This window comes from Typha latifolia, chromosome 7 (assembly GCF_019914945.1).
Source record: "Typha latifolia isolate L0001 chromosome 7, TyphaL0001v2, whole genome shotgun sequence".
NCBI lineage: Eukaryota > Viridiplantae > Streptophyta > Magnoliopsida > Poales > Typhaceae > Typha > Typha latifolia.
In genome coordinates this window covers 9226348-9239621 of record NC_133092.1, presented here as the reverse complement: position 1 = coordinate 9239621, position 13274 = coordinate 9226348, and the positions used below count along the sequence as shown (strand labels likewise).

At 34.6% G+C, this 13274-nt stretch overlaps 1 protein-coding gene across 1 annotated transcript; it reads right to left on the bottom strand.

Moving 5' to 3' along the window:
* Positions 1-336: 336 nt before the first annotated feature.
* Positions 337-11542, bottom strand: LOC140791771 (uncharacterized). The gene is made up of 5 exons (XM_073142418.1): positions 11265-11542; positions 8018-8102; positions 1371-1484; positions 722-823; positions 337-638 (listed from the first exon to the last, which is right to left on the bottom strand). The coding sequence occupies exons 1-5, from the start codon at positions 11360-11362 to the stop codon at positions 594-596; spliced, it is 444 nt and encodes a 147-aa protein (XP_072998519.1). The 5' UTR covers positions 11363-11542; the 3' UTR covers positions 337-593.
* Positions 11543-13274: the final 1732 nt, after the last annotated feature.

Here is a 13274-nt window from a genome sequence, read left to right as displayed (position 1 = left end):
TTTAATGATATAATTTAAGTTTGAGATAATCAATAATAGTTTAAAATAGTAATTGATGTTACTATTTTTCTTTATTGAAGATAATAATGTAATTTTTTTTAGTTATTCCATATATAGAGTATTGTATAACCAAACAGTAGATTAAAATTGTAATATAGGATTAGTAATCCAGAGGATATGTTATCCCTCTTATTTAATCCTACAGCCAAATGTACCTTAAATTCCATAGAAGGGGCTCAGTAACTTACAGTAAACATATAGCCCACCAATCCTCAGTTGCATTCTAACTTCAAAAGCCTCAATATTATACTTCTACTGTTCGATGCGCTGAGGCGGTTGATAACCACGATTTGGCAACCATTAATTCTCAAAATAATACATAAGCGTAACTCTCAATTTTCCTTTCAGAAAGAGAGTTAAAACAATAATCTATGTTCCAACTGTGACAAAATGAAGTTATTTTACACCAGTAATTTCCTGATAAAAGGAAAAAAGAATGACCGAGCTTATTATCTTTAGTGTAAAAAATTCTCCGCCAGCAATCAGGATTCATAGGGTTTTTGGTTAAATTCATCGATTAAGTGGCAATGTGTTTATCGTGCAAATAAACTCACAAAGGCAGCCCAATACCCAGCCAGCTGAAAGGGTGAAATATACATCAACTAAAATGTGGTCGTGAATAACTTATAAGAATTCTATGCCAATTCCATGATCAATTTACCTGGCCCAGGATGCCTTTTCCAGTCTGACCTTCAACGACCAGTCCTGCTGTAAGGCCAATCATTGCCCATGCACCATTGATGGCTTCAGCCCGACGACGTCCCTGAATTAGAACACATCATTGACAACTTAAGAAACAAGTTTATTTCAAAAGAAATGAAGAATCCTACGCCAAACAACTAAGATCCAGGAGATTGTCTAGTTAGCACTTTAAGAGTGCCTTGTTGTAAATGAATGTTCTACGATCAAACTGATCAATTTAAGGAAGATTATAACTTATTCCCAAATCCTATGTAAATTGACTATTGATAGAACACTAACACAATATTTTGGTAATAAGTACAATGCTAAGTGAATTCATGTACTCCAGATACTTTGCAAGTAAAATGACAATTTGCTCTGCAAGTACATCTGGTAAGCTAGTTATATTATTCAATGCAGTTACCTTCACAGCAAGCTTATTATATGGCTGCACAAAGTTAAAACAAAATTAATAACTGGATTTCATTGTCATCATTATTGGTACTATTGAAATTCTTGTTGTAGTTTGTTCAGTCATTACTAATCAATTCAACATGATGGCAGCATTACAAGGGCTATTTCCTAATGACTCAGTTGGTAACAATTGCAGTAATAAAAGGTTCCCATACTTTTAGTTTTTCCTTGGCCTGAATTTCTTGCATCTGTTTCGCTGCTAAGCGCTTGGCTTCCACAGGATCAACCATTAAATTGTCATCATTTGAACTTCCTTTTCTTTGACGTGCCTAAGCCATTTAAGGTAGCAATGTTAGCTTTCACATATGCAGAAACAAAAGAAGGCACTGAGAAGATATTGGAACTTTTTAAGAGAAATATAGAAGGGGTTAAATATATTTTACCCCCTTATAGTTATGTGAAAATTATTTTATCCCATGTACATTTTTTATACCAAATCAGTTCCTAAATTTATGATTAAAATAAAATTTTTAGAGTTTCTGTCCAACAACTTGTCTAACAAATATATTATGGGCATTTTGATAATTTAGGTGGGGTTCGGTTAAGTGGGACACAAAATCTAGAAACTTCACTTCATTCACAAGTATAAGAACTAGTTTGGTATAAAAAATTATATGAGGCAAAGTGATTTTATGCATAAGTACAAAAAATAAAATACATTTAACCTAATATAAAAATAACTATGCTACTCTACAAGGTGTAGTGCTCCATTTACCAAAAAGTGGCAAATTTATGTAGTTCTTGAAATATCAGATATATTATCAAGATTTTGAAACTCGGTATCAAAATTATGATCGATTGACCGTCCGAAAATCAATACTTAATAGTAGTATTGGTCGTATCGGGCTCGTATTGGATATGACTATTTTTTAAAAAATATAGGAAAATTTCTAAAAATTTAGAAAAAAATGACAAAAAAATAAGAAAATAATAATTACTCTCATATGAAGCCTAAAATTTAAAAAATATATATATTAACTTACTCAAAACTTTTTTTGCTAAATTTTTTTCCTTTATTCTCTCTTCCTTCTCTCTCTTCTCTCCCTCTCTCCTAATGTCAAGTTGTTTTTTAGATTTTTTTTCTTTTCCTCCTCCTTTCACTTTCTCTTTCTCTCTCTTCCTCTCTCTCTCTCTCTTACTATCGATAAACAATTTTTGTTTTTTGATTTTTTTTCTTCATTTCTTCTCCCTCACTCCCTTCTCTTTCCCTTTCTTTCTCCGCATCTCTCTCTTCCTCCCTCTCCCTCACTCTCCACTCTCTCTCATTTATTTCTCACTCATTGTTAACAAAGACAAATAGAAAAGCAGGGAGAGAAAGAGAGAGGGAGGAAGAGAGCGGAGAAAGAGAAATGAGAGAGAGTGGAACAGGCCCGGGTCAAATACGGGATGGATCCAACATGTATCCAATAGATCCCACCTGATACAAATTGGGTATCAATCGATACGAGGCCGAAACTATAGATCAGGATTGACCGAAATTGGCATCTTTGGTATCAAGTACAACCAAGTCAAATAACAACTTATTCTTCTAATAAAAGCATGTCAATTTTTTGTAAAAGAAGATGAGAAAGTTCGCTTCACAAAGATCCATCAGAAAACCTATTTATATTGCATCCACACTCATAATATCTTTGCCCATTAAGTAGCTAAATCACCCCCATAGTTTTGAATGATTTGTGCAAATGTATAGGATCAGTCACTTCTATTTCATAGTTTTAAATATACTTAAAAATATTGCTCATGCTATCAATTATATCTCATGAGATGCTAGAAGTAATGCTATACTACACAACATATTTATATACTGCCATTAGTAGGAATAAAAATCAATTACGAAAAAAAAGATCTACCCATTAATGAGGAGTAATACAACTGTTATTACATATGGTTTTTATAAACTTATGCTTAATGGGGCTCATGTTACTTAAACAGATTTAAATGTTGCCATTTCTGAGGGAATTGAATTGGGTATGACCAATTAGGACTAAATGCGGACTAGTAATGGAAAGAGATTGAAGTTTAGTAATCAATGCTGATATTAATGGAAAGCATAGGAATTTGGAGGAATAAATGTTGACTAGTATTAGAAAGAGATTAAGTTACAGAATCAATGCTGATATAAATGGAGAGCATTCGACTGATTTCCAACCTAAAGCCAAATTAATTTAAGTCATCCATTCACTTTGAATTTATGACTGTGATTATATCTCCTACTTTACAAAACCCAAAAGGCACATACAACCTGTTTTAGCTGAAATCAGCCGAGACAGAGTGGATACCATAACTAACTATAGCAAGCCAAAAATAGTATATTTATTAGTTTCGGCTTCTTTATTGGGTTGGGCTTGGAGAAACCGATCCATTTCGGCTAGTTTTTTAAACCATGATCTATTCCAAGTGAATCACTTGAGAGATATATCAAACTCTATGAGAGGAAGAATTCAAATGCAAGAACATGCAGCTTTCCTATGATGGATTTTTTAACAATAAAACAACACGGAAACACTTGGTGCAGCTATAGATGTCAATTGGACTAAAAGATAGTATTACACATGGTGACCGCCTAGCATAGTGAATATTAGGGGTGTAATTGAATCTAGCTCTGATTAAGTTTCAATTGAAAATAATTTCAATCCTACATTTCTGATAAGCTTGAATTAAAATTATTTTAATTCGAGTCAATTTTGAGCTAATTTTGAGCTCGAGCCTAAATGAGCCGATCAATAAATAATTTTAAGCCTTAATCAATCTAAGCGAAATTTCAAATCCTAATCAAGCTCGAATTAAATTAAGCTTGATTTAGCCTTAAATCAAACTTAAAATAAGGCATAATTCAAAAATATAAATATTACAAAAATATAAATTATTAGAAATATCTATGTATTTACAAAATATATGATAATATTAGAATAAAAACTAAACTCTACAAGATCCTGTATATAACAATCTACTTAAGCAAATTTTAGAATATAATAAAAGTATAGCATAGTATAGAAAATATCACTCATAATATATGTATATATATTATAATAATTTTGAGCCTTAACGAGCCTATTTAATCGAGTTGACTCATGATCAAGCTTGGGTCAACTCATTTTTGAGCTCAGCTTGATTGAGCCTTATCAAGCTGGCTTGATTATTTTGACAGCCCTAGTGAATATGCGGTAGTAGATTGACTTCGGTGGAATAATGGGTCAGATCGAGCAAGTAGGACTGTTAACAGGTAAAGAGAACTAAATTATTAAAAAAAAATATTGATCCACTCTTACCTCTTCTCTCAATTTGAGTCGTACCGTCTCCTCTCTCGACACCTCGACACCTTCAATACTCATGCACTCTCTCTCTCCCTCCCCCTCTCATACAAATTTTTTTTTCTAACTTTCTCCCACTGACTTTCTCTCCCATCTCCTTATCTCTATTCTCATCCTCCCTCTCAAAAAAATAAACTTTGATACCAGTCTCTACCTCTCCCAATCCCTCCCTCTTTGTCTCTCACGCACTCTCATCTTCCTCTCCTACTCTCTCTCTCTTTCTCTCCTAAGCAATACTTCTCCGCCATAGTTCCGGTCTCCATCAACCTCCGGTGAACTTTTACGATGTAGATCTGACTCCGTCGACCTCTCTCCGATGAGCTCTTCACTCTCTTATCTCTTTCTCCCATTCTTTCTTGCTATCCTCCCTATCTTTCTCCTTTTCACTCTCCCGATTTGGTTTATTTTGGTCAAAACTTGGATGATCCAAATCGGGTATTCGTCGATCCAGTCGATACCCCACTAAAACTAGTCAGGGGTGAGGATCAATCGAAACTGAGAACCATGCTAGTAGGACATCCTAATTGTCACAAGAGATAAACCTACATATAATGATAGTCTAGTACAAATGTGCTTAGTTTAATGAAATGAATTGGAGCATGATAGTAAGGACATGGTCCCGATAACGAGGCACTGTCATAAGTTAGGATCATATCAACCTGCTAAAGCAGCAATTTAAGCATCTTGCAATTACAGGATCAGCAGTGTGGAGTCTGCTGTAAATTGAGCGCTTTCCTTTATAAATTTGAATAAGTAGCAGTGAGGGAATATTGGATAAAGAGAACTAATTCATAATTTTTTGTCATGTCTCATAAGCTTCCAACAACAAATCTTATTCTCTTTTCTCATTTGTCATGATGAAACCGGGTTAGTTCCAATATTGTTAGTCAATGAAGATCAATCTATAGAGTACCTATAGGCAAGGATTGTCGCGCTGGCATTGGCTCGGCATGGTATATATTGCTGGCACATGTTGTGCTAAGCCAAAGTGTTGTTAGAACACTGAATAATTTTGGCATGTTGAAGAAATAATCTTTAAACCTTTCAAGGGTCTTAATATAGGTATTAAGGACTAATATAAAGTCCTTCAACACTAGATATTAGTGTAGCATATCTGCATATGCAATTTGATTCTAATTTCATCATTTTTCCCAATTTTTCCTGTATCTTCACATCGAGAAAATCAAAATTTCCCTTTGATTTCTAAAGTTTGAAGAATAATCTATATAGATAAAGCATCAAAATGCAAAGAGACATTAAAATGGATGAAAAAGCCCTAAATTAGGTTTATTTAAAGTAAAATATGTTCAATTCCTAATGGCACGAGACAGTGTTTGTGGTCATGAGAGAGTATCGAAATATTCTCATTATATCAATGGAGATAATTCACTAGCATGATACACATAAACTCATGCCGACTGTCCAAATGGGCATAATAATCCATGCCTATAAGATTGTTTCTAATTTCTTGAATCCGAGAGGAACTAAATAGAAATTAGTTTTGGTCAAGGCTGGACTTGTAGATCTATAGTGAGGTAGGCCTTTTTTTTCTCTCGCTCTCTCTTCTTTAGTTAGCATTTTTTTTTCCTTTTCTCCATCTCACCCTCTTTTCCCTCATAACTATCTCTCTCCCCTCCCTCTCTCTCTCTCCCTTTATCCTCACTGTTGTAGCCAAGGTTCCAAAAATCGGTATCAGGATCGAGATCGGCCGTCCAGAAAAACGATACGCATCAGCCGTATCGGCCGTATCAGTCGCCGGTATCAGATCGGACTATTTTAATTAAATAAAATTCTAAATATTATTAAAAATATTGAGAAATTTCTAAAAATTTAGAAAAAATTATAAGAAAATAAGAAATAATAATTACTTACATATAAAGCCTAAAAAATAAAAATCTCTCTTCCTCCCTCTCTTCTTTCCTATTCCTCTAACTGTTAGTCTAAAATATTCATTCTCTCCCATACTTTTTTTTTCTATCTTTCTCTCTCTCTTTCTCACTCTCTTTTTTTTTTAATCTTTCCCTCTCCCTCACTCTTTCTTCATTTTTTCTCTCTCTCTCACCCTATTTTTTTTTAATCTCTCTCTCTCTCTCTCTGACAGCTGCTGCAGCAGTCATAGCAGCTGTCTGCTGCTGCTGCAGGCTGAAACCAGCCGATCCCGGCTGGTTTCGGCCTGGATCGGGACCCGATCCATTTCGGCCGATCCCACTCGGGATCGGCCAAAACTAGAATCCTTGGTTGTAGCCCTATCTTTGTTGCTACAGCAACCAAACGAGAGATAAAGAGAGAGGGTTATTAAAGAGAGATGGAGAGACTAGCTAGAGAGGAATGGGTGAATTTTCCCCTATTAATTTTTCTGAATTTATGGGATTTTTCTTTCATTTTATAACTGTTTTCCTAATTTTTATATTATTAAAAAAATAGTTTGACACCAAACACTAATATGCTGATACATATTGTTTTTCTTTTTTTTGCTGACCAATCCTAATCTTGAAACTTGGAACCTTGGCCAGCGGTACGTGCTCGCACATGCTATGTCGAGGCAGTGTATCCTTGACATGCTTTTTAGTTTTATCCAATTTTACCAATAACAGACCCAAGCTGGTAGGAATGAGGATCTGTTCTTAAATCCAATAATGAGTTTTTTGTACTGTCTTAAATTAGATGTTTTGAGTTAAATATTGATTTCTTTAAGAGAAGTCTGTTTGAAGGACAGGCACTTACAAGCAAGAAGGTTAGCTGGGCTAAACATAAGGCCCACAAGCAAGGATACCAGCAATGCCAGTGGCACAATAAATGATGTGAGATGGTATGTATCTACATAATTAACCAAAATGAGGTTGCTTGAATATGGACAATGCTAGACACTATAGAGAACTAAAAGAAGCCTTTCATTTTAATACACTTCAGTGATTACACCTTTGTAATATCTAGCACATTTGAATAAGATCACAACTATGTATGAACCTTCTTGATATGAGAGAATACTGTATATATGATTGATGAATTGGCAAGGAAGATAGTAAAAGCATATCTGGAAAATGTGATGTAGTATGGATTTAAGGATCTAAGGATGCACCTAATGCATCAAGTTTATGACTTATGAAAGTAGTCAAATCCTTTTCTCAAATTAAAACTTGTAACAATTGATGGACAAAGCAAGTTATAGCTTTTCCTATTAAGAAGGAATCTTAACCTTGAGCAAACTTAGCCAAACATTGTTGGCAGCTTGGCTCTACAATGATTTGCATCAGCAAAAACTAAAAGACCTAATAAATGATTTACTAAAAACAGTTTCAGAATATAAATCAGGGAATACCAAATAAAACCAAGACAACTGACTTTTTAGAGGCAGCCGGATCCTTCACACTAAGTCGAACTTCAAAGAAACAATATTTTCACTGTGTAATATGACTAAAAACAAATTACTAAATGTCGATCATATTCAAATAAAAACTATCAGGCTTACATGAAGAAGTCTTGATGCATACATTTGCATTAGCGAAAACAAGGAAGATTTGCCTATGGCTTCTCCGAAATACAGTAGATGCCAGTTTTCTGTTTTGCAAGCTCCAGCTATCACAAGAGAGATAAAAAGAAAAAAATATATTTCAGATGACTATTTATAGAAAATCATGAAGAATAGACTGACCATTATAAGTAAATCAAATTCTAATTGCAGAGGTCAGCATGAAACCAAAAGATGATGCAAAAGCTAGCAAGCTAGTAGCTAAGATGAAACAAAATTTGATATCAGTTTTTCCTCTATCTACCATACATGAGGTAGGTAAAACTCCAATCTAGTTTTTCCATCATTAGGGCTGTCAAAAGAACTCGTGAGATCGGCTCATTTAGAGTTTGAGAATATTTAATTGAGTTGAGCAAAGTTAGAATCAGCTTGCACGAGGTCAGCTTGAATAGGCTCAATCATGGAAGCTAGCTTCACCCAATCCCAAGTGGGATCAATCAGCATCCAGGGCCGAACTAGTCAAATGACTGGTTTCGGCCAATACCCAATCTTTTTTGGGTCAGGATTGGTCATATCAGCTGAAACAGACCGAAATCAGAAAAGAGAAAAGGAGAAAGAGAGGGAAGATAGTAAGAAAGAAAAGGAGAAAGAGAGGAGAGAGAGAGAGAGATGAGGGAATCATAGAAGGAGAGAGGAAGGAGTTGGAGAGGAAGAGGGAGAGGGGGAGGATGAAGATGAGGGAGAGTTTCTTTTTAAAGAGAGAGAGAGAGAGAGAGTTAATAAGGAAGGAGGGAGAGAGGTAGTGGGAGAGGGTAAAAAAAATTTTATTTGTGTAAGAGGGATTGAGTGTGTGTGGTAGAAAGGAAGGAAGAGAAATTGAAAAATAGTATTTATCTTTTAGTTTTTAGACTTTATGTATGAATAATTTATATTTATATCTTATTATTATTTTTTCTAAAAGTTTTAGGATTTCTCTATATTTTAAAAATAGATGTATAAGTTTTCTATAGCACAACTAGTTAAGGCACGAAATCTCAAGATATTTTAGTCCCATATCAAAAAATTGATAGAGTACATATGCCCTTGGTTTTGCTAAATTAGCTTAATAGAGTTATTAGGTGTTTGAATCTAGTTGGTAAAGCCGATTCGAGCTTGTATTATTGAGCTCGTCTCAAGCTCGAGCTGAAATTATATTAATTTCGAGCCGAGTCGAGCTAAGCTCAGCTCGCTCAAGCTCGGCTTGTTCACACACCCTAGTAATCATCCCCACTTCATCTCAAAAGGAAAAGGAAGAAACTAAGAAAAAAAATGACATGGTGTAGGAAAATATTGCAAAGCCTTTATAGGCTCAAATTTCAGCTTAATCATATCCCCAAGGATTGTGATCAACAATTTATCAAGATCAATATATCTTGCAGGGAACATCTCTTCGCACTATAGTGAGATGTAAGTAATCCCAAGGAAGTTTATATCTCAATTATTCAAAATTGTGAATAAACTTTTCCCAAAATCAATCAATATTTAAGACATGAATATGATGAATTATAGCTATTTGCATACAAATGTCAGCTAGTTCATAGCCAATGACAGATCATTGCAACAAAGTTAGCTAAATTTTACATGGTTTACAGAATATAAGAAATGATGACAATATTCAAAAAGGTATATATCACACAACTTATGATGCAGGAAAGTTGCAGGTTCTCTCATTCAAATTTTTATAACAGTTTATGTTTTAGAGTCCTTATCAGGTTTAGTTTTAGAGTCCTAGTTGAAATTATGTTTAGAGTTGTTTTAAAATAAGAATTTTATTTTTTAAAGTTGTCTTAGAATAGGATTTTCATCTTTCAAAGCTGTTTTAGTTGAGATTTATTTTTCAGAGTTTGTTTAAGATTAGTAACATGTGGAGGAAAACTATAAATATGTAATAACCTTGCTTTAGATATAATGATATTTCTTATTCAATAAATTTGTCTTCACATATTGCAAGAGATTTGATGTGAAATGTCTTGATTTAAAGCAATTCTTAGTGTAAGTTTTAGCGAAATGCCAAACTCTTAAATTGGTGAAATGTCATACATCTATCAAGTGTGAGTTTTGGAGAGACACCAAACTCTTGGATTGGTAAGACGCTATCTGTTTACCCTACCTTATCCTATCCTTGAGGAAAATCATTCAATGGTCCCTTATTGTCTGCATCAACCTATCATATGAATTAGTTGTAGTACCAGATCCACCTATCATCACCAGTATAACTATAGTAATGATAAGGTACCCACTAGCTTCTCAGAACTATGACACTAAAGCAATCACAGACAAGATGCAGATTTTCTAGGGAAGTATTTCACATGCCATCGAATATTCTTGAGGCAATTTTCAAAGTCATTGTTAACCAAGAGAAGATATCATTCTTACAAGCAGAGACCAACAAAGAGGAAACGTATCCTATGAGATATGATGATATCTTTCTGAATTAATCAGTCAAATGTTTCTCTTGCAGAATCATACAAAGCAAATTTGACGCGCATGAAACCAATAACTGTTAGAGATGCCAGTTGAGAATGGTACAGATTAACAAAAGATAACAGTTAAAACTTCAGTTACTATGTTCCCCTTTATTTGGTTTTAGTTCTGAAAATTCTGACCAACAAATTTCACAGGAAATATCATTCTAATAAACTCAGTAGAATTCAAGTTGCCAGGAGTAGCTCATGGGAATGTGAAATATAAGTGTTCATTAGTCTTTACTTAGTTTCTAATTGCTACAATTCAGAAAGTGCAAGTATACCTCTATGACTGCTATATCATACTCTCCAAAAAAGAGAGGAACCTATCTGACAAAAGGATTTCAGCAATACTGTGGTATAAAATCAAATATTGGATGGATTTTGAAAAGTAAAAAGAGATCAAACACAGGCAAACTTGAAGCAGGCACTTCACAAAAGGGAAACGCCCAAAGCACAAGAGTCTAACCTCACAAATTTAATCAACTATTGGGAAGATTACACGATATAACCAACGGTGAGCATATTTCTCGTCACATGGGCAGCCCTAAACTGACCAATTCCATCGAAACATGAAAAAGAACTCCAATTATAACCAAGAATTCAACCCAAAGATAGCGTTTTGGAAAGAAAATTCGCATCTTTGTGATCAAATCATATATGGGGCTTACACACATGATCAAAACGTTGTATTAATGCATAATAAAGATGCTAACGTTCAACAACCCGGATGGGAAGTAGACAAAAATCCAGAAAAGATGTTACCTGAGGACAGTTGGAGGAAATGAGGAGATAGGTTTCATGGGTAGAGACGAGAAGGAGCTCGCAGGGGCAACATGGGCCCAGGACAAGAGAGAGGCCATCAAATCTCTCCTCTTCTCTTCTTCTCTACTCGAAAGTTGTATTGGCTCCTCCCCCTTAGTTTTTTAAGTGGCTGTAGTGCGTCCATGGATATAGTTGCTAAACGCTCTCTTTTTTCCTTCTTTTCCCTCTCTTTCATCTTATCACAAATTACAATATCCACATCTTAAATAATGAACCACATCATCGCCTTTACTACCATCGAAATATTTTATGGTAGACAAGCATACTTTTTAAATATTTCCACTTCTTATTGAACGAAGGATAAAAGTTTGGCATTTATGTGACTCACCAAACACTTAGAATTTATCATGATGGAGTGTGAAGTTATGAATATTAATATTATAAGTAAAATCTAATAGAAATAAAAAAAGAAAAATTCATCTTAACCGAAAACAAGCATAAAATGAAGAATTACAAATTTTAAGTGAACAAGAAACTTGAGTAAAACCATAGCTCAAATCCTCTCAGAAGATGACATTAGGTCTCAACCCATCGTTGGATCCAAACAGTTTGGGCAAAGAGGTGTCTCGAGAGAGGTGCCGATTAATTTCACGCTAGGTGAAGAATTCTAAGATTTGGGCTCTCTAAGCGGCTTGCGTTGCATCAGTGAGGGTGAAATTGGTAATTGGAAGAAGGCGACTATCAAAACATTATACAGAGATGTGCTTGTAGGGGACTCTAAAGAAAACTAGGGTTTCTAAAACATTGGGTGATTCCGCTAAGGCTGCGAAGAGATAAAGATCTGGGCATTCGCTGCGGTGAACAAGGTCATTAGGCGATGTCATGTCGCAATAGTGTCCTTTGCTACAACTGTAAAAGATTTGGTCATCGAGCTGGGAGGTGTAATCTTGGAAAAATATAGGAAAGGAGTGCTACTTTGGATGGATCAAATTGGGTCTTTCTTGAGGCCTCTCAAGAAATGTGAGCATGGGAGCATTCTTGGAGGGTGAGGGTTGTGACTAATCATGATTTCTTGGTTGGTTTTCCCTCCATACAATGCATGGAGGAGATGATGCGTGAGGGTGAAATTAATTTAGTGATTGTTTTCAAATCTTGGAGGAAATATTAGAAAGTAACATGTCGTAAGGAACCTGTCTAGCTTCAGTTGTCAAGTGTTCCTCTTCATTGCTAGAATTATATTCATTTTATAAAAATTATTGAATCATTTGGTACTTTGGTAATGGTGGATGAACGAATTATGAAGAAAAAAAAAACTTAAAGTGGTCAAGACTAGGTTATGGTCAAGGATACAGTGGATATTTCAGTAAAAATTGTTGTTATGATTGAAATTTTGATTTTTGAACTGGACTGTGAAATAGAAGGTAGTGATCAAAAAATGAAAGATTTAAAAGGTTACACTTGGGTTCGAAAATGATCAAATTTGGGGTCTAATCAAACTAGTAATCATAGATGGGGTAGCTGACATAAAATGTTCCCTAAGATGTCTCCCACAAAATGTACTAAAGGAAAGGCTGTGCTTGCTATTAATACCATGAAGGATACTTGACAAAAACCTTTTTAAAGGAAACATATCAAAATATTGATTCAGAGAGGCAAGAAAAGAGGTTTTAGAAAGATGAAAGTAAAATTAAGAATGATCATAAATGAAAGAGCAAAATGGAAGCTAACTTATCTGTGAACTCACAAGAAGCCTTCACTTAGTTGAGACTAAGAATGTTGAGAAATTGGTGATTTGAAAAGGTTTGGATGGGGAAAAAAATCTAGCAAGTCTACCAAATGACTGTGTATTCAAAGACTAGTTAATGACTGTGACTTCAAATAAAAGTATACTAGATGTGGAATCATTATAGTCGGTAGGGTCCCTAGTAATCAAGAAATATGTCAAGAAGAAATATAGCAAGTCATCGTCGTTACCAATTAGACGAAGTATTATAAATATCATTAAACATA

Coding starts and splice junctions, on each gene's coding strand:
- LOC140791771 (XM_073142418.1), bottom strand. CDS start 11,362: ATGGCCTCTCTCTTGTCCTGGGCCCATGTTGCCCCTGCGAGCTCCTTC. Junction 824..1,370: donor AGGCCAAGGAAAAACTAAAA/GTATGGGAACCT, acceptor GTTCTAATTCAG/GGACGTCGTCGGGCTGAAGC. Junction 639..721: donor GAAAAGGCATCCTGGGCCAG/GTAAATTGATCA, acceptor TCACCCTTTCAG/CTGGCTGGGTATTGGGCTGC.